At 44.9% G+C, this 17890-nt stretch overlaps 1 protein-coding gene across 1 annotated transcript in view; it reads right to left on the reverse strand.

The window, feature by feature from the left end:
• Window positions 1-16955, reverse strand: part of LOC146816636 (opsin-5-like) — a 308892-nt gene extending 291937 nt beyond the window's left edge. The window contains exon 1 of the mRNA XM_085609148.1: window positions 16820-16955. Within this exon, the coding sequence (XP_085465274.1) occupies window positions 16820-16898 (79 nt within the window). The 5' untranslated portion in view covers window positions 16899-16955. The remainder of the gene's footprint in view (window positions 1-16819) is intronic.
• Window positions 16956-17890: the final 935 nt, after the last annotated feature.

Genomic DNA, 17890 nt, shown 5'->3' on the forward strand with positions numbered 1-17890 from the left:
TATAGTTAGCTGAACTAACTATAACGGGGGAATTTCATTGGTTTTTTACGAGTGAAATGTCCAGCTAACTATAACATGTGTGAAACCTTTGGTTTTTTCATTGAATATATATATATATATTTCTCTGGTTTTGGACGAGAGAAATGTCCAACTAACTATAAAGTCCCTGAAACCTGTGGTCTTTGCAGTGAATTTCTAAGGTTTTTAAATGCTAATTTCTAACTATAACATCCCTGAAACCTATGTTTTTTTCAGTGACTTTCAAAGGTTTTTTAAATGCTAATTTCTAACTATAACGTCCATGAAACCTATGGTTTTTTCAGTAAATTTCAAAGGTTTTTTAATGCTAATTTCTAATTATAATGTCCCTGACACCTATGTTTTTTTCAGTGAATATCTAAGGTTTTTTAAAAACTAATTTCTAACTATGCCTACAGAGGTGGGACATGTGCAGAAAGAGGAAGAAAGGTGCAGAAAGACGCAAGAGAAATGCACAAAGGGTCAACAGAAGTCCAGAAAGAACAGTGCAAAAAGAAGCAAGAGATATGCAACAGAGGTGGAAAAAGAGGCCTTGTTGCAAAATCATCCTGTGCCCCCAACTTTTTCTGACTGGTACTGGTGGTAACTGACTCTGACTAACCAGGCCCGGAGCCAGTGCTATGCTAAAAGACACTTAGAATACAGCAAAAACACCTACATACACTAGGGTACGCTATGGGTTGGGGTACCCCTGTGATTGGCATGACCTCCCCTCAAAGGTTCTAGTACATAATAGGGCAGCGGGATTCAAACTACCTCTAAGTCAGAGGTGCAGAAAGAGGAAAGAGAAGTACAGAAAGAAGCAACGGAGGTGCTGAAAGAGGCAAGAGAGGTGCAGAAAGAAGCAAGTGAAGTGCAGAAAGTGGCAAGTGAGGTGCAGAAAGGGGCAAGAGATCTGCAGAAAAAAGGAACAGAGGTACTGAAAGAGGCAACTGAGGTACAGAAAGGGGCAAGTGATCTACAGAATAAAGCAAGAGAGGTGCTGAAAGAGGCAAGTGAGGTACAGAAAGATGCAAGAGAGGTGCAGAAAGAGGCTATAGAAGTGCAAAAAGAGGCAAGTGGGGTGCAGAAAGAGAAAAAAGGGGTGTAAAAAGAGGCAAGAGGGATGTAGAAAGAAGCAAGCAAGTGAGGTGCAGAAAGAGATAACAGAGGTGCAGAAAGATGCAAGAGAGGTACAGAAAAAAGCAAGAGAAGTGTAGAAAGAGGCAAGAGAATTGCTGAAAGAAGCAATAGAGGTGTGGGAAGAAGCTAGAGAAGTGCAGAAAGAGGCAAGTGAGGTGCAGAAAGAGGCAAGAGAAGTGCAGAAAATGGCAAGAAAACAGCAGAAAGAGACAAGAGGAAGTGAAGTGAAGAAGGGTGCAGAAAGAAGCAAGAAAGGTGCATAAAGAAGCAAGAGAAGTACACAAAGAAGCAAGAGAGGTTCAGAAAGAGGGAAGATGAGGGTTGAAAGAGACAACAGGGGTGCAGACAGAGACAAAAGGGGTGCACAAAGGAGCAGGAGAGGTGCAGAAACAGGCAAAAGGGGTGCAGAGAGAGAGAACAGGTATGCTGACAGAGCTGCAGAAAGAGGGAAGAGGGGTACAGAAAGAGGCAAGAGGGATGCAGAAATTTGCAAAAGAGGTGCATAAAGAAGCAAGATCAGTGCAGAAATAACCAACAGAGGTGTAAAAAGTGGCAAGAGAGGTGCAGAAATAAGTAGAAGAGGTGCATGAAGAGGCAAGACAAGTACAGAAAGAGGCAGGAGGGGTGCAGAAAGAAGGAAGAGAAGTGCAGAAAGAAGCAACAGAGGTGCTGAAAGAGGCACAAAGGGTGCAGAAAGAGCAAGAGAAGTACAGAAAGAAGCAACAGAGATACAGAAAAAGGCAAGAGAGGTGCAGTAAGGGGCAAGAGAGGTGCAGAAACAGGTAGGAAAGGTGCAGAAAGGGAACAAAGGTGCACAAAGAGGCTAGTGAGGTGCAAAAGAGGCAAGAGAACTGCAGAAAGAAGCAAGAGATATGCAACAGATGTGCAAAAAGAGGCCTTGCTGCAAAGTCATCCTGTGCCCCCAACTTTTTGCTGACTTATACTGGTGGTAACTGACTCAGACTAACCAGACCTGGAGCCATTGCTATGTTGAAAGACACTTAGAATACAGTGAAAACACCTACATACACTAGGGTACACTATGGGTTGGGGTACCCCTGTGATTGGCGTAACCTCCCTTGAAAGGCCCTAATGCATGATAGGGCAGCGGGATTCAAACTACCTCTGAGTCAGAGGTGCAGAAAGAGGAAAGAGAAATACAGAAAGAAGCAACAGAGGTGCTGAAAGAGGCAAAAGAGGTGCAGAAAGGGGCAAGAGATCTGCAGAAAAAAGGAACAGAGGTACTGAAAGAGGCAACTGAGGTGCAGAAAGGGGCAAGCAATCTGCAGAAAAAAGCAACAGAGGTGCTGAAAGAGGCGTGAAGGGTGCAGAAAGAGCAAGAGAAGTACAGAAAGAAGCAACAGAGGTACAGAAAGAGGCAAGAGAGGTGCAGAAACAGGTAGGAAAGTTGCAGAAAGGGAACAAAGGTGCACAAAGAGGCTAGTGAGGTGCAGAAGAGGCAAGAAAACTGCAGAAAGAAGCAAGCGATATGCAACAGAGGTGCAAAAAGAGGCCTTGTTGCAAAGTCATCCTGTGCCCCAAAATTTTTGCTGACTGATACTTGTGGTAACTGACTCAGACTAACCAGGCCCGGAGCCATTGCTATGTTGAAAGACACTTAGAATATAGTGGAAACACCTACCTACACTAGGGTACACTATGGGATGGGGAACCCCTGTGATTGGCATGACCTCCCTTGAAAGGCCCTAGTACATAATAGGGCAGCAGGATTCAACCTACCTCTAAGTCAGAGGTGCAGAAAGAGGAAAGAGAAGTACAGAAAGAAGCAACAGAGGTGCTGAAAGAGGCAAGAGAGGTGCAGAAAGAAGCAAGTGAAGTGCTGAAAGAGGCACGTGGGGTGCAGAAAGAGGCAATAGAAGTGCAAAAAGAGGCAAGTGAGGTGCAGAAAGAGGCAACAGAGGTGCAGAAAGACACAAGAGAATTGCTGAAAGAAGCAATAGAGGTGTGGAAAGAAGCAAGAGAAGTGCAGAAAGAGGCAAGTGAGGTGCAGAAAGAGGCAAGAGGTATGTAAAAAAGGGAAGAAGGGTGCAGAAAGAAGCAAGCGAGGTACAGAAAGAAGCAAGAGAAGTACACAAAGAAGCAAGGGAGGTGCAGAAAGAGGGAAGACGAGTGCAAAAAGAGACAACAGGGGTGCATAAAGGAGCAGGAGAGGTGCAGCAATAGGCAAAAGAAGTGCAGAAAGAGGCAAGTGAGGTGCAGAAGGAGGCAAGAGAACTGCAGAAAGAGGAAAGAGAGTTACAGAAACAGGCAAAGGGGATGCAGAAAGAGGGAACAGATGTGCTGACAGTGGCAAGAGAGGTGCAGAAAGAGGGAAGAGGGGTACCGAAAGAGGCAAGAGGGATGCAGAAAGAGGGAAGAAGGGTGCAGAAAGAGACAAGAGGGGTACAGAAAGAAGCAAATGAGGTGCAGAAAGAGGCAACAGAGAAGCAGAAACAGGTAGGAAAGGTGCAGAAAGGGAACACGTGCAAAAAGAGGCTAGTGAGGTGCAGAAGGAGGCAAGAGAACTGCAGAAAGGGGCAAGAAAGTTGCAGAAACGGGCAAAAGGGGTACAGAAAGAGGGGACATGTATGCAAACAGAGGCAAGAGAGGTGCAGAAAGAGGGAACAGGGGTGCAGAAAGACACAAGAGAGGTACAGAAACAGGCAGGAAAGGTGCAGAAAGAGGGAACAGGGGTGCAGAAAGACGCAAGAGAGTTGCAGAAAGGGAAAAAAGGGGTGCAAAAATAGCCAAGAGGGGAGCAGAAAGAAGCAAGTGAGGTGCAGAAAGAGGCAACAGAGGTGCAGAAAGATGCAAGAGAACTGCAGAAACATGCAAGAAAAGTGCAGAAAATGGTAAGAGAACAGCAGAAAGAGGCAAGTGAGATGCAAAAATGGGAAGAAGGTGCAGAAAGGAGCAAGAGAGTGGCAGAAAGAAGCAAGAGAAGTACAGAAAGAAGCAAGAGAAGTGCAGAAAGAGAGAAGACGAGTGCAGAAAGAGACAACAGGGGTGCAGAAAGAGACAACAGGGGTGCATAAAGACGCAAGAGAGGTGCAGAAATAGGCAATAGAAATGCAGAAAGACGCAAGTGAGGTGCAGAACGAGGCAAGAGAACTTCAGAAAGAGGCAAGAGAGTTGCAGAAACAGGGAAAAAAAGGGTGCAGAAAGAGGGAACTGTTGTGCAGACAGAGGCAAGAGAGGCACAGAAAGAGGGAAGAGGGGTACAGAAATAAATGGGAGAGGTGCACAAAGAGGCAAGACAAGTACAGAAAGAGGCAGGAGGGGTGCAGAAAGAAGGAAGAGAAATGCAGAAAGAAGCAACAGAGGTGCTGAAAGAGGCGTGAAGGGTGCAGAAAGAGCAACAGAAGTGAAGAAAGAAGCATCAGAGGTACAGAAAGAGGTAGGAAAGGTGCAGAAATGGAACATGTGTGCAAAAAGAGGCAAGAGAGGTACAGAAAGAGGCACGAGGGGTACAGAAAGAGGCATGAAGGGTGCAGAAAGAAGCATGTGAGCTGCAGAAGCAGGCAAGATAACTTCAGAAAGAGGCAAGAGAGTGTCAGAAACAGGCAAAAGGGGTGCAGTAAGAGGGAATAGGTGTGCACACAGAGGCAAGAGAGGTGCAGAAAGAGGGAAGAGGGATACAGAAAGATTAAAGAGGGATGCAGAAAGAGGGAAGAGGGGTACAGAAAGAAGCAAATGAGGTGCAGAAAGGGGCAAGAGAGGTATAGAAAGAGGCAACAGAGGTGCAGAAAAGGTAGGAAAGGTGCAGAAAGGGAACAAAGGTGCAAAAAAGAGACTAGTGAGGTGCAGAAGGAGGCAAGAGAACTGCAGAAAGAGGCAAGAGAGTTGCAGAAACAGGCAAAAGAGGTGCAGAAAGAGGGAACAGGTGTGTAGCCAGAGGCAAGAGAGGTGCAGAAGGGGGATTATTTCAATCCCCTCAGGCTCCGTGAGGCCCTTCTTTTATAAATTAGAACATTCTGCCCTCTAGTGGAGGAATGTTTTAATAGCCTTAGACTCCTCCGTAGCGAACTCTACCGGCCATTAAAGGCCCGCTCCCTTCTTAAAGGCCCTCGCCTTCATCTCACGCTTTTAACACTGGAGTGGGCCTTTAATGGCCGGTGGAGCCTACTAAGCAGGCTCTAAGGCTATAATGAGTTTCTGCACCAGTTTGGTCCTCAACCTTTTGGCAAATTCTAAAGTGGCATCTGCTTATCTTGCAGAAACATTCCTCTTTACCTTCCTTTGGGGGGCCACAAGCAGGTCTCATCATAAAGGACCCCCAAGTAGGTAAAAATGGGTACCCTGTCAGTTCTACACCCCACCAAAGCATAGAATGTCCTACGGCCTGCTTAGAAGAATTTAAATCAGTTTCTGAACACGTCTGAATGGAGAGGGGGTGCAGCTGAAAGTCTCATGACCCCCTCACCCCAACTCACCACACGTGAATGTTATTCCCACTTAAGGGTGATTTGCAGCCAGCTTTCTGTATAATGCCCAAGAGATTGGAGCATAGCAGGGGTTCATCCATGTATGTATTACAACAGGGCAAAGGTCAATTTCAATTTTATTACCTTATCGCAAGCTAAATGTTGGAATTACTGTTTACTGCGTCCCAGATTTCATTTTACAACCAGTTTACAGAGCGAAGGACCCTGGCTTATTTTCATAAGGCCTCCTTCGTGAGAGTTTAACTTGTTGCACATTATTTTGTTGATAAATTGTAGGGTTTATGCATAAACCCTACAAGCAGATCATGGAGAGACATATGGTAATTTACCACTGGCACTACGCTTCACCCCTGGATTTACTTCTGGCGAGTCGCGTCCCACTCTCTCCCCACGCTCAAATATACTAAAATATAGTCATTTTAAGGCAATAAGCCCTAAAAGTTTTTTTGTGCTAGTAGCTGTGTATTACTCCTTATTGGTCGAGACTCAGACACAGGGTACTGACATAACAGACATTGGCAAAGCTAAGAGGTCTTGCCAATGGGGTTTATTGGCTTTGCCAATGCCTGTTGGAGATTGTGTGCGGTGTGGCCAAAAGTAAAGAAAACAAATACGACACAACTAAGTGGCGGCTGTAGCTGCATCATTTTGTAGGCCTGTGCGTGCGTGATGATGTGTGCGCACATGTGCCATTATACATGCGTGCCTACTAAATGACATGTCTGAAAGTGCTTTTTTTAGGGCAGAGGGGCTGGCAGGAATCGCTGCCTGGTCTGCCCCCAAAAAATACTAAAATAGAAATAAATATTTTAAAAAACAAAAGACAGTGGGCATTGATAGCAAAGGAGAAACAGGTGAGGAAAGCCCCTGCGCATTCCAGGTAACTCCATAAGCATTTTTTCCCCTTCCCAGGCAGCTTGCACAGTCTGTTTGGCTCGACCTAAAAAAAGGGTTTATAAACTCATCCCAGCACCGGTGATCCTTCACAGAAGCGGTGCTCGCACTCCAGGTATGTGCTGAGCTGAGTTCAGTAGAAAGAGAGCAAGTACTGAGGTGGGGGAAGTTTGGGGGGCCCAGGTGAGAGGATCAATGAACTAGCTATGACCCGGCTCTGATGAACCTGTGAATAAAAAATATAGTGGCACTCAGGGCTTTAAGTGGGATGAAAAAACTGGGGGGTCTCTCAAAGGGGCGTGGTCAATGTAATTAAGAGCGAGGCTTAAAAAACACGTAAGCTAAAAATCTGTGCTTAGCATAGTGTGCCGCTCGTCTGGTATTTTGCTGTTTCTATCATTGCATCCAGATATATGATACAACAAGTAACAGTACACCAACAACAAGCCAGGACTATTGGCTTTGTCAATAGTTGTCAGTTGCATAAAATAATTAAGCAACAACTATGGCTTCGTTGTATATAACATTGAAAATGCTTCAGTTCCGAGATGAGACTAAAAGAACTAAAACAAGTCTCTTTGATGTTACATCAAAGGCATTGAAGGGTGGTCCTGCTGCAGAGTTATGATTTTTTTTCACCCCGAGGGTGAGGGTAAAAATGGACAGCACGATAGGGACCCGTCTCAGTACCGACTTTTAAAAACTGTGGGTGCTGAGCACCGGCAGGACCCGGCCCACTTAAAGCCCTGGCGATACTATGTATTCCAAATGCTTCTCTCAGCTTCCTCCACACAGCATTGCGATGTGCAACAGGCCTGGAAACCCCAAAGCGAATAGAGGTCTGAGATCAAACTGCTTTCTGCTTGTGGCCACATCCACGTGGAGGGAAATGTGCATTTTACTGCAGGGCTTGACATAAACGCGTGTGGGAGACATACAAACACCTCCCATATGTTTCCTTGAGTTAAACGGCAGAATTAGTACTTTGTGGGTATATAATTCAGGGCCCTATTTATCACCGAAGCGGCGAGTTTTGCTCTGAAAGTGAAGGCCTTCTGAGGAGGGCACGATGAGTCAGGGAGAGCGCTGGGATCGTGACCTGCCAAGCAGATCCTGCCCCCGCCTAACCCCTTAAAGAGCCATTCCAGCCATTCAAAGAAGAGCCAGTTATCTGCTGTGCTCCTGCATCCTTATTCCACCTCCGCTTCTGACGTAGTAAAACGGAACTACTCGGGAAAATAATCAGAACTCATTTTGGCCTTCGAGAAAATAGTAAATCCTGTTCACTTTACTCAAAGCCTATCAATTTTAGATGTTATATTTTCCCTTGTACTCGGCTGCAGTACATTTATTTTTCACATAGTGCCAAGAAACCTCTAGGAAATTATTCGCCTGCCTCTTTTGTCGGACGAACGCTCACAGCTGACATTATTTACCCCAGACCTCTCATGACTTTCGGGGGAAACGCTTCCCCGCTAACCCCGCCTGGCACCTCTAAACACAATCTGACTGGCTAACCTGCACCAAGAAAATCCACATTTGACAAAGCAAAATATTTGCATCCATGTTCTGTGGCAAAACTGGAGTAGGGAATAATAAGATGCCCCCCACCCAAACTGCACATTCGTCAAATGTATGCATGTATGGTTGTGTACTTGGTGTGAAGCAAACGCCACAGCTTTATCGAGTGCTCCATTTACTATGAATATAGTGCTTTACATGCGCATGTGCTCCTTGCAGGATAAAGCGCGTCATGCGTGCTCTGGCGCACTGCTACAGTGCACGTGTTAGTGTGTATACACGGTTCACTTGATACGGCCAGTGCAGACCACCCTGTGCTCTTGGTGTTGTGCAAAGAACCATCACGTGCCATACAGCATTTTATGTGCTTGCGGATGCACAGTGCATCAGATTTTTGTACTCTACATTTTATTTGTATAAGTGACGCAGTACCATCGTTATCTGCAGTGCGTCGTACAACTGACAACTTTAACGTCACCTTTAATGTCTAAGGGGAGCCCGTGCACTCGCGCTGAGCCAGTGGAGCGCGCATCTCACAGAGCGCCCAACATGCGGTCGGCGCTAAGGTTCACTATGACACGCCCCAGATTCAGTCTTTTATACTTACATCCCTTATCAATAAATCTACGCATCTGTGGCTCGTGAGTCGCTGTTAGTAAACGGCCAGCCATATAGTGCCGCAGGAGCTCTAAAAGTGCAATATGGATGTGCACACAAGCTGTACAATCAATTTAATGTTTTCTTTTGACTCGGTCACAAGATGGCTGCCAACACTTCCTGGTTTGGAGTGTTGGCAGCCAATCAGATCTCGCAATAAGATGTGTGGTTAGGCTCCGCCCAGATATCGAAAACATTTTTTTAAAAAATTTCTTAGAAACTACTGAATGGATTTACACCATTTAAAAAAAAGGGCAGTTTCTGAACCAAGAGCTACCTTTTTGCCACATTTGTTGTAATTCCGTTCAGCAGTTCAGGCTGTAGCCTGTTCCAAAATTTCCTACGGAAATTAACGTGGAGAAAACGCGCTTTGGGACCCCCTTTTTTCTCGGGCCCCGCTTCATGAATCACCCGGAAACTTTCAACAGAGAAACTGGGAGGACTGACACATTAGTTTTGAAAATTTTGTAAAGATTCATCAAACAGCGCCAAAGATTTTGGCAAATCAAAAAAATGCTTTTTCTAGGGAAACTAGGTTCTAACTATAACTACCTACTGGCGACTATATATATATAAAGGCAGCGGATCCTGTCGATACGCGTATCAACAGCACAGCATTTTAAATAAATAAACTTGGAGAAGTAACCTGAGTCAGCAGTGTTGGTGTCCGGTTTCTTCAAAGCACCCAGTGGTGGTTTGTGTATATATATATATATATATATTTACTACATTTGTGTGCTGTTTTCATCTGACATCTGGGAAAGCCTTTCTGTTAGAGAGTGTTGCATTAATAAAACCCTACGCTTCATTCTGAAAACTGTCTACTGATGTGCCTCATTTAGTGAGGGCGGATCCCCTGTCCAGGTGTTTTCTTGCTTTACTGAAGGCCTCTGCTGTGGAGTGCTGAATTTCTTTAATTTGGGAGCTTAAAGTGAGACAGATGGTCTATCATTGGAGAGAAACTTCAATGTGGTACCCATGGCTCTCAACACCACTCCCACCAAGCTGGGCTGCTCTGTTGCTTCATAACCCATCCACTTGTAAAAAAGTAAGTATTCGGGCATAGATCGGGATTCACAGCAGGTGGGCCCTTACCTCTATGTCATTCAACTGTCTGGTGACCTCCAAGCCCAATACACAAACGATTACCATCCATTTTATTCTGAAGGTAGAAACGATTATGGTCGAGAGAATTACTTCTTTTGCTTCAACTGATAAGCAGGATATGTACATATGTGTGCATGAACTGGTACTTGTTTAGACAAACATAGATGGTAAGCAATGAAGTGCTTAACATGGGCAGGAGTCCAAGGAGTGAAACGGTTGTATATGTAATGCATGCAGCAGGTAAATCCAGTGGGTTGGAGGTAATATCCCATTATTTTTAAAATATAAATATTTTTACAAACTTTTTCCAAGTTTAATAAGCTTTTTCACTTTTCCCTATAGTTTACCATGCTGATATTTCACAACAGGGTGGAGCTCTTTGTATGGTAAAGTATAAGGAAAGTTTCCCTATATTTTACCTCATGGCGATCTCTGCCCCGACTGTGGAGATCTCCTATTGTAAAGTAGAGAGAACTTTTCATTATACTTTACCATACAGAGATCTCTGTGCCAACTATGGAGTCTCCCTATGAGAAAGTATAATTTGGAAAACGTTTGTAAATACATTTTTATGGTAAATAGTAATGTAAATTAATGTTACATATATATATTTTAAATTTAAAGTTGTAGAAAAATTATATATGAATTATATATTTATATATTTACATAATGCAAATATATTAAAATACATTCCAATTATTTTTGTGAAGTTTAAATTAAAAAATATATTCCCACCTAGAGTAAAAACAATATTAGTCATTACTAATTATTAAAAGGGTTGTATAGAATTGAATAAAAGTAATTGAATCACATTTACTAAAAAAAAATGTTACATTATTTTTAGAATGCAAACAAAAATGATTAAAATATTGTAAACTTACATAAAAATGTGCTGTATTTATATATTTTTGCATCATATTATAATTATTTATATTTTTAGCTATTTAAATTAATTTACTTTCTTTCCTATTTTGTTTTATTTGAAACCTCTAACTCCATTGATTTCTATAGGAGGTTGTTGCAGTACCAGTGGTTGACCATGACTGGTGCTGGACTTAGTGCAGCTCTGAGCTGGAGCAATTTACTACTATTTTGGTCTCTTTTTGGCTGTAGTAACTTTAGAAGTGCAGATGGTGAATAGCAATAGCCTCACTTAATTGTGAGTTGTTACTTTTCCCTTCCTAAACCCCTCCCTGAAGCTCCCCTAACCCCTCTTTACTCCTCCCCATTCCCCTTTCTTCTAATAGTAAGTATATCCAATGTTTCAGCCACGCCCCACTGTCACACCAACATTTCTTACTTAAATGTATATTTACATGTGTGTAGACACCACACTTGGGGTCGAGATCTCCATACAGAAAAAGTTAGGAGAGGCTGAGGCTTAAACTCTGCACCTAGGTTTGAATAGCATTTTGTAATCAGGTTTGTAGCACCACAAGGCTTACTGTAAAATGCAGTTTATAAATAGGCCCCATAGTGGAAAAAATGTACTTTAAAGTGTTCTGCTGTAACATTACATCTCTGCCCCTTGCCCATCACATCGTAGTTTATGTATCCTAATATCCACAGCACGCCTACACCGTTCTATGTACTGTGCTTCATGTTTGAGGTGCTTTTTCTGCAAAAACAATTTATTTGTAATGCCCCTTGCTGCTTCTTTACCCCTGGTTGGTGCTATGTCAAATAAAGAAAAACTGTTCAGCATTTGGGCACAATAGACTTCAATCATAGTTTGTTATTTCTAAATTGAATACTTGTCATTGTTAATAGTCGTACATAAACATTGTAGTGCTTAGAAGCCAAATAATAGCTGAAAGCTCCATAAGCACTGATTACTAATATAATTTTCCCCATTCAACAATAATCTAGTTCCTTCAGAGTCCTTAATTACGGGCCATCATTTTCAACTCTTATTGTTTGAAAGAGGGGGGTCTGCTAGGGATATTGGGAAGGAAATTTGCCAATAATGAGTACACTGTACTACTGGATCATGGTTGTGTAGTGGAAGCCCAGCACTAAGCACAATCTGCTGTTCTCCTAGACCCCCCGCCCCTGTCCTGTAGATATAGGCTTATTAATCATTTGTTTTAGCTGACGTTGCATTTCTGTGTGCTATGAATAACAGGTGTCACTACTACCCAGTTTCAGCCGCGGCCGCTGCAGGTAGGAGCAATGTGGCTGGCCGGAGGGATTTCGAGAGATGACCACGAGGGAAAATTATTTATTTATTTAATTTTCCCTTGAGATCGTCTCTCGAAATCCACCCCCAACCGGCACCACCGCTCTTACCTGCAGCGGCCGCGGCTGCCTAGTTTATTGGTACTCAGGTGTACTGATCAACCCCACGAGACTGCACCTCGCTTGCTCTGCTTATCTGGTCTCAGGTGAATGTATTGAGGTGTGGCATGAAACACTACTGTGCACCTACATGCAATAGGGGACTCCTCTTCAGGCCTTGCTTTCTCACAATGCAAATAGATAAGAGCAAATGCGAAAATATTGCTCTAGAAGTCACAGAGGAAATCAAACAGAAACTCCACCCAAAAAAATCAATCTCTCTGAGGCGCTCAGCAAGGATCACTTGCTGTCTATTCCTTGGACTCATGACTGACCCTCAGACCACACTATGCTGCCCAGGAAGACCTGAACTGCAGGGGTATAGCTTCAGAGAGGTGTTTGGGGTGGTATACCCCCTAATAAATGTATTTTTGGGTATATAGTTGGGTACAAATGCTTTCAGTCGGGTATGATGAAGTGTCTGTCGGATTTCACCACACACACTCTCCCTCTCTCTGTTTGCAAAGTCTTCTAAAATGTTTTTTTTTACAAACTATTGTGTTTCCTATTACTTTAGTACCCCTACCAAACCGCATTACTCTCCCTTTCTGCTGCCCCTTAAGCCCCTCTCATGTGTCCTCCTTGTTGTATAATGTATTTTAATATTCAATGCCTGTGTGATTGTTGGAAAATCTAAAGCTCGCCCTCCCCTCCTCCCAAATGTAACTTCTAGATCTCTGCTGAACTGATGCAGACTGAAGCCTTTTCTCTACTGCTCCTCTTTTATTTTTAATCAGACAAAATCTGAATATTAATCAGTCCAGTCAGTCCTTAGTCATTTCAAGGCTGCAGAACGGATGTTCTACCCTCTCAGGGCTTCCCAAAATCTCAACCGCCCCTCTAAAAGCCTGTCTCAACGCCGCAGCAAGACTCATAACAGGATCTAGGAAATTTAACCACATGTCGCCACACCTAAAGGCACTCAACTGGCTACCCTATGAAGCTCGCATTCATTTAAAGATGGCTTGCATCACTCACAAGGCATAACTCCACAACACTCCCCAGTACCTAGCCCAGAAACTTACCTTATCTGGAGGAAACAGACATTCTAGGAGTGCAGACCCTCGCGGTTCAACAAGACTAAAACCTCCAACACAGCATTTTCGGGAGCCGCGCCAAGAATTTGAAATTCGCTTCCACCATCCATCAGAAAAATCGTACCGAGACCTCTCTTCAAAAAGGAAGCAAAATTATTTCTTGATGAGCAAATTCCTCCCTTAAATCCGCACAATCACTACACCAGCTCACAACCTCAAACTTGACTATACTCTCCGTCTACTGATATTTTGAAGCTAAGACTCGCACAATCTTGAATTGACTCTTATCGCTCAGAACTACTCTCTTTTCTGCTTTTATCCCCTGAACTATGTTATGTTTTGTGGTTACTTTATATGCTATTTTTTTTTTTTGGGTTGCCACGTATTTACTATATGTGCTATCCAATATCTTGCTCACTATGTAAAATGCTCCGATACCCTACCTTGGGTCTGGTTCGCACTATATAAAACTCTAAAAATAAATAAATAAATAAAATAATCATACGGTCTTCCAGTCGGCCATCCGCTGCCCAACCTCTGCCTTAAATCTCATGTCACTACGGATAGCGATAAGAAAGAAAGACACTCAGGGCCAGATTCACAAAGGTAAACTGAGACGAAAATCTAACTTTACTACTTGTAAATGCCCTTCGTGAATACCAAAAGTCGTAAACTTAAACGTTCGTCTCAGTTTGCCTTTGTGAATCCAGCTCAATGTTTGGATGTTCGGACTGCAGCAGGTGCTGCTGCCAGCCCCTCAACAAACAGTAGAGACTAGGATAGAACAGCATACAGGCAGCGTATTACCACTAAGTATTCATTATCAGTATGAGCCTCAGAACTAACATTACCAGTGGCACCCTTAGATACCAGCCAGGGGGTAACCCTTGGTGGGGAGCTGAGGGTGCCCTTTTCACTTCTGAAAGGTTAGTGCAAAAACATATTCACAATTGCCTAGGAAGGGCGGTATAATGAGTTAGTTGTAAGCTGTGGAACCTTGAGACAAGGATTTCAATCCTGGCATCCACATTTGACCAAATGTTCTGGGGCAATCAGTCTTTAAAAGCATATTACTGCTTCCTTTTTGGCAAGTTTGTGAGTATTAAGAATCAGTCTAACAGCTGCTACTAAGTGTGTGGTTACAAAATAAACCTGATCTTCATATTGCCTGGGGAGGGGAGGCAGTGCCCAGTCTCATGGTCCACTGTGGTGGTAAAGATGTAACCCTGGGAGCAAGTACCACTGTGTTTGCTTCTTTAACCAACGGCATGACCGTTGGAAAACTACACCATCCCTTCTCCCTCTGACCTTTAACCTAACAATGTGCAAGATAGATGAGACAGTGGAGAGATTCAGGAGATGTGGAAGTGGTAAGATGCAGGGCTGTAGAAAGATGAGTCATTGAGTGGAGAGATATTAGGACTGTGGGTGGGTGGGCCGGCGGATGGACGCGGGGGCTATGGAGAGATGGCAGAGTGAAGAGATGCAGAGGCGGTCGAGGTGTGACAGAGATCAGATGCAGGGGCTGTCGAGAACCTTTGGGGACTTGGGGTGATGCTGGGCTCCGAAAAGAAGGGCTGTAGAGAGATGGGGCAGTGAAAGGTTGTAGAGTATGTAGCAAGATGTGACCGTAAAGCGATGCTGCGGGTTCTTGTAAATGAAGATCTGCTACTTTGTAATGTTTTATGTTTGATTTCAAGCATTCAAGATCTACAGTGTGACTTCCCTCCAGCCAAAAACGTCATTGCTTCCATTAAAGAGCGCCAGGGAACTCCATGTCCAATCCACAGCTTTCCTCTTCCAAACACTTGTGGTCTGGTGGGACAGTCTCGTGGTGAACCTTTGTGGGAATCAAGGCTAAAGCAACCACAATGCTTTGTGTTGTGAAATAAATTGTCAGGACTAGGCCACAGTGCCTTGGTGGCATGGAGGTATCCTGTCCCCTTAACAACGAGACACGTGCCCATGGTGGTTGGTTAACTAAAAATCTTGTACGTGTTAGGTTGGTACACACCTGTGAAACAGTGTGACCTGAGACACCACAGCATTCACTTTTGCTCAGATGTAGAAAACGATCAATACATGGCTGCCAAGAGGGGCCGGGTCACCACATTCACAAAATCCAAGTCTGGTGTCTGCATGCTCTGACTTGCAATGTGGCCAATGAAACTACACACCCCAGCATGCAGTGTGCCGTTGATGTATATTGTATTGTACTCTATAGTAATTGCATTTGTATAGAACGTAATACCCCTGACGAGGCACTGGAGTGCTTTGCAGTGGGTAGCACGGTGCTCCAGAACCCAAGGTTAGTGGTTTTATATACCACACAGGTAGGTGTGTGTGCGGGCGCGGGTGTGTATACAGCCGCATACACTGGTGACAATTTCTCGTTGAAGGTGGCTCTATCCCTATAATCTGTAGCCACTTGTATGCCCTCAGCCCGAGGGAACATGTCGTGTTTCCTTCGTAAGGTTGGGGTGTGGCATATTACCCCTACTGCAGCGCAGGAGGCATCACACCTTTGCAGGTGGAGAGGGTACATTGGCACTAAATAGAGGAAAGTTTACCTTAACTATTTCACACCTAGAACAGGAATTATGAGTTCCAGTTTTATGTAGAGGGCTGTATACCTCAGTCTATTCATTAACCGCCATAAAGAACGGGTGCTTTTATCGTCCAATTTAAGACAACACAGTCATTTAAGGAAAGCTGCGTTGACCTCGTTAGGGTTCCAACGAGTGACCGAACAGGAGGTAACAGCGCGTGTCAGCGGCGAGCGTTTAACTGACGAGCATTAGGCAGCTCAGCGTGTTAATCAGTGGACGGAGGAGCGCACCAGAGAGCGGTGCCAAGGAGGAGAGGAGCGGAGCCTACGCATTTATACAGCAGCTGCTGTCGGAAACCTTAACAGCTCAACCTTGGCTAACAGAGCCCGAAATTTAGAATTACATTTGCATTCGTTATGTCGCGACAAGCATCTATTCTACATGAAAATGACTGCGAAATCGAATAGCTCTTGTGCCTGTTGCATTTTCACCTTGTACATAAAACAAACTACATGCTCCCTCAGTTATCGGCACATTTTTTTCACCATTGTATGTCGCCCTTATTTTGATGTTCATTGTAAGGTGCTGGGTACGCGTGTATCGTTTCACCCCAACTATGCGGAGCGTGACTCACGAACCAATTCAACCGTTCAGAGATTTGACCCCGGCAGTGCACTTAGCCTTTCATCCTTCTTCGGTCGATTTAACAAATTCCGTTAGGTAACGCTCATCAGTTTAGAAATGCTAGATGACGCTGGGGTAGAAATGGGCTCTATAAAATCCACGATAATAATTCGTAACTAGCTGCATTGTGCCTTAGCATACGTATTTTCAGTCTCACCCCCAATTGACCGTGTAGCACTGTTTCGGTTTGTGCCCGTGGGACTTAAGTGAGCCCGGAGACTCGCGTAAGAATCATGGCTCCTCTACGTGCACGAATTGTGTGACTTTGTGCAGGTCACTATCTCTGTTGGCTTCACAGATCCCTTACATGCCAAAATGTCTGCGCACCAATCGGCGTCTCGGTAACGTGCAGCGCTGCGCGTCTTCTGTTCGCTAGAGAAGGTGCGCGCAACACTTTAAAGTTTCTGCTCCGCCGATCCAAACTCACCTATCACAAGCAAGAACGCTCCTGCTGCGTAATCCACTGCCGGGTGCAGCTTGGACACGAACCTTGCGTCCACTTCCATGCTGGTCCTCCTCTTAAAACGGCGTTAAGTTTGGAAAAGATGATGTTCTGCTCCGCATCTTCTCCTCGCGTCCAGGCTGTGTGCGGGTACCGGTAGCTATCTGTGGAGCCAGGGGCTGCAGGAAGCAACAGGTCACTGAAGGCGGGAAGGAGGAGAGAAGGGCAGATAAATAGGGGAGTGGGAAGCAGCGTCCAAGGTAGCCAGTAGGAGGGTACCTGTCATCCCAGATGCCGGGGGTGGGGTGCAGAGGGGGGTGGGAGTGGTTTGGAGAAGAGATGCGCTACTGAAGCTTAATGCAAGGATCCTACCCCGTGGGGGTTGCCCCTCTCCGCCACGCACCGGGTCTTTCGCAAGAGCGGGTCACCCACCTTTCACCTTCGCCCTGAAAGTCTGACTGGGAGTGGGGGCTCCAAGATGATGTGGTCTAACGGCTAGAGCGGTCGTCCTCAAAGCTGTGGAACCGGGTTCGAGCTTCGGCAACGACGGACAGCATCCTGTGATTTTGGCAAATCACTTAACGGCCCGTGCCTAAAATGAATGTGTCCATCTGTAATGCAACTGGTCCTCATGTAAAGCGCTCTGATACCTGCCTGAGATGTTCGGGTCGAGTTCGAGCTATATATCACTAAAAAATAAAATAGAAAGTACTTTGGGGTGAGGGAGGGGCAGAGGGTAACGCTCAGACAGTATTTAGGAATCCGGTGTCTAGGAATCTGGAGTCTTGTAGATGTACCTTCAGGAACATGCCGGGATTGGCAGACGTAAGTCACCGGCAAAAAATGTGGTGGGGGAGGAGGAAGCGCTATAGAGGTGTGGAGCCAAGGGGGGGGCGGAGGGGTCATACAACATGGGAGAGGTCCCTTCCCGCCTGGGCGGGCTGGGCGGACGGAGGGAGGCGGTGACTGGAGACTGATCACCAAAACCTGATTCTTCTTTCAAGGAGTCTGGTCTTCGTCTCCGCACCCACCTCCCCTCCATCAAGCCCCCCCCCC

This window comes from Triturus cristatus, chromosome 6, assembly GCF_964204655.1.
Source record: "Triturus cristatus chromosome 6, aTriCri1.1, whole genome shotgun sequence".
In the NCBI taxonomy this organism is placed as follows: Eukaryota; Metazoa; Chordata; class Amphibia; order Caudata; family Salamandridae; genus Triturus; species Triturus cristatus.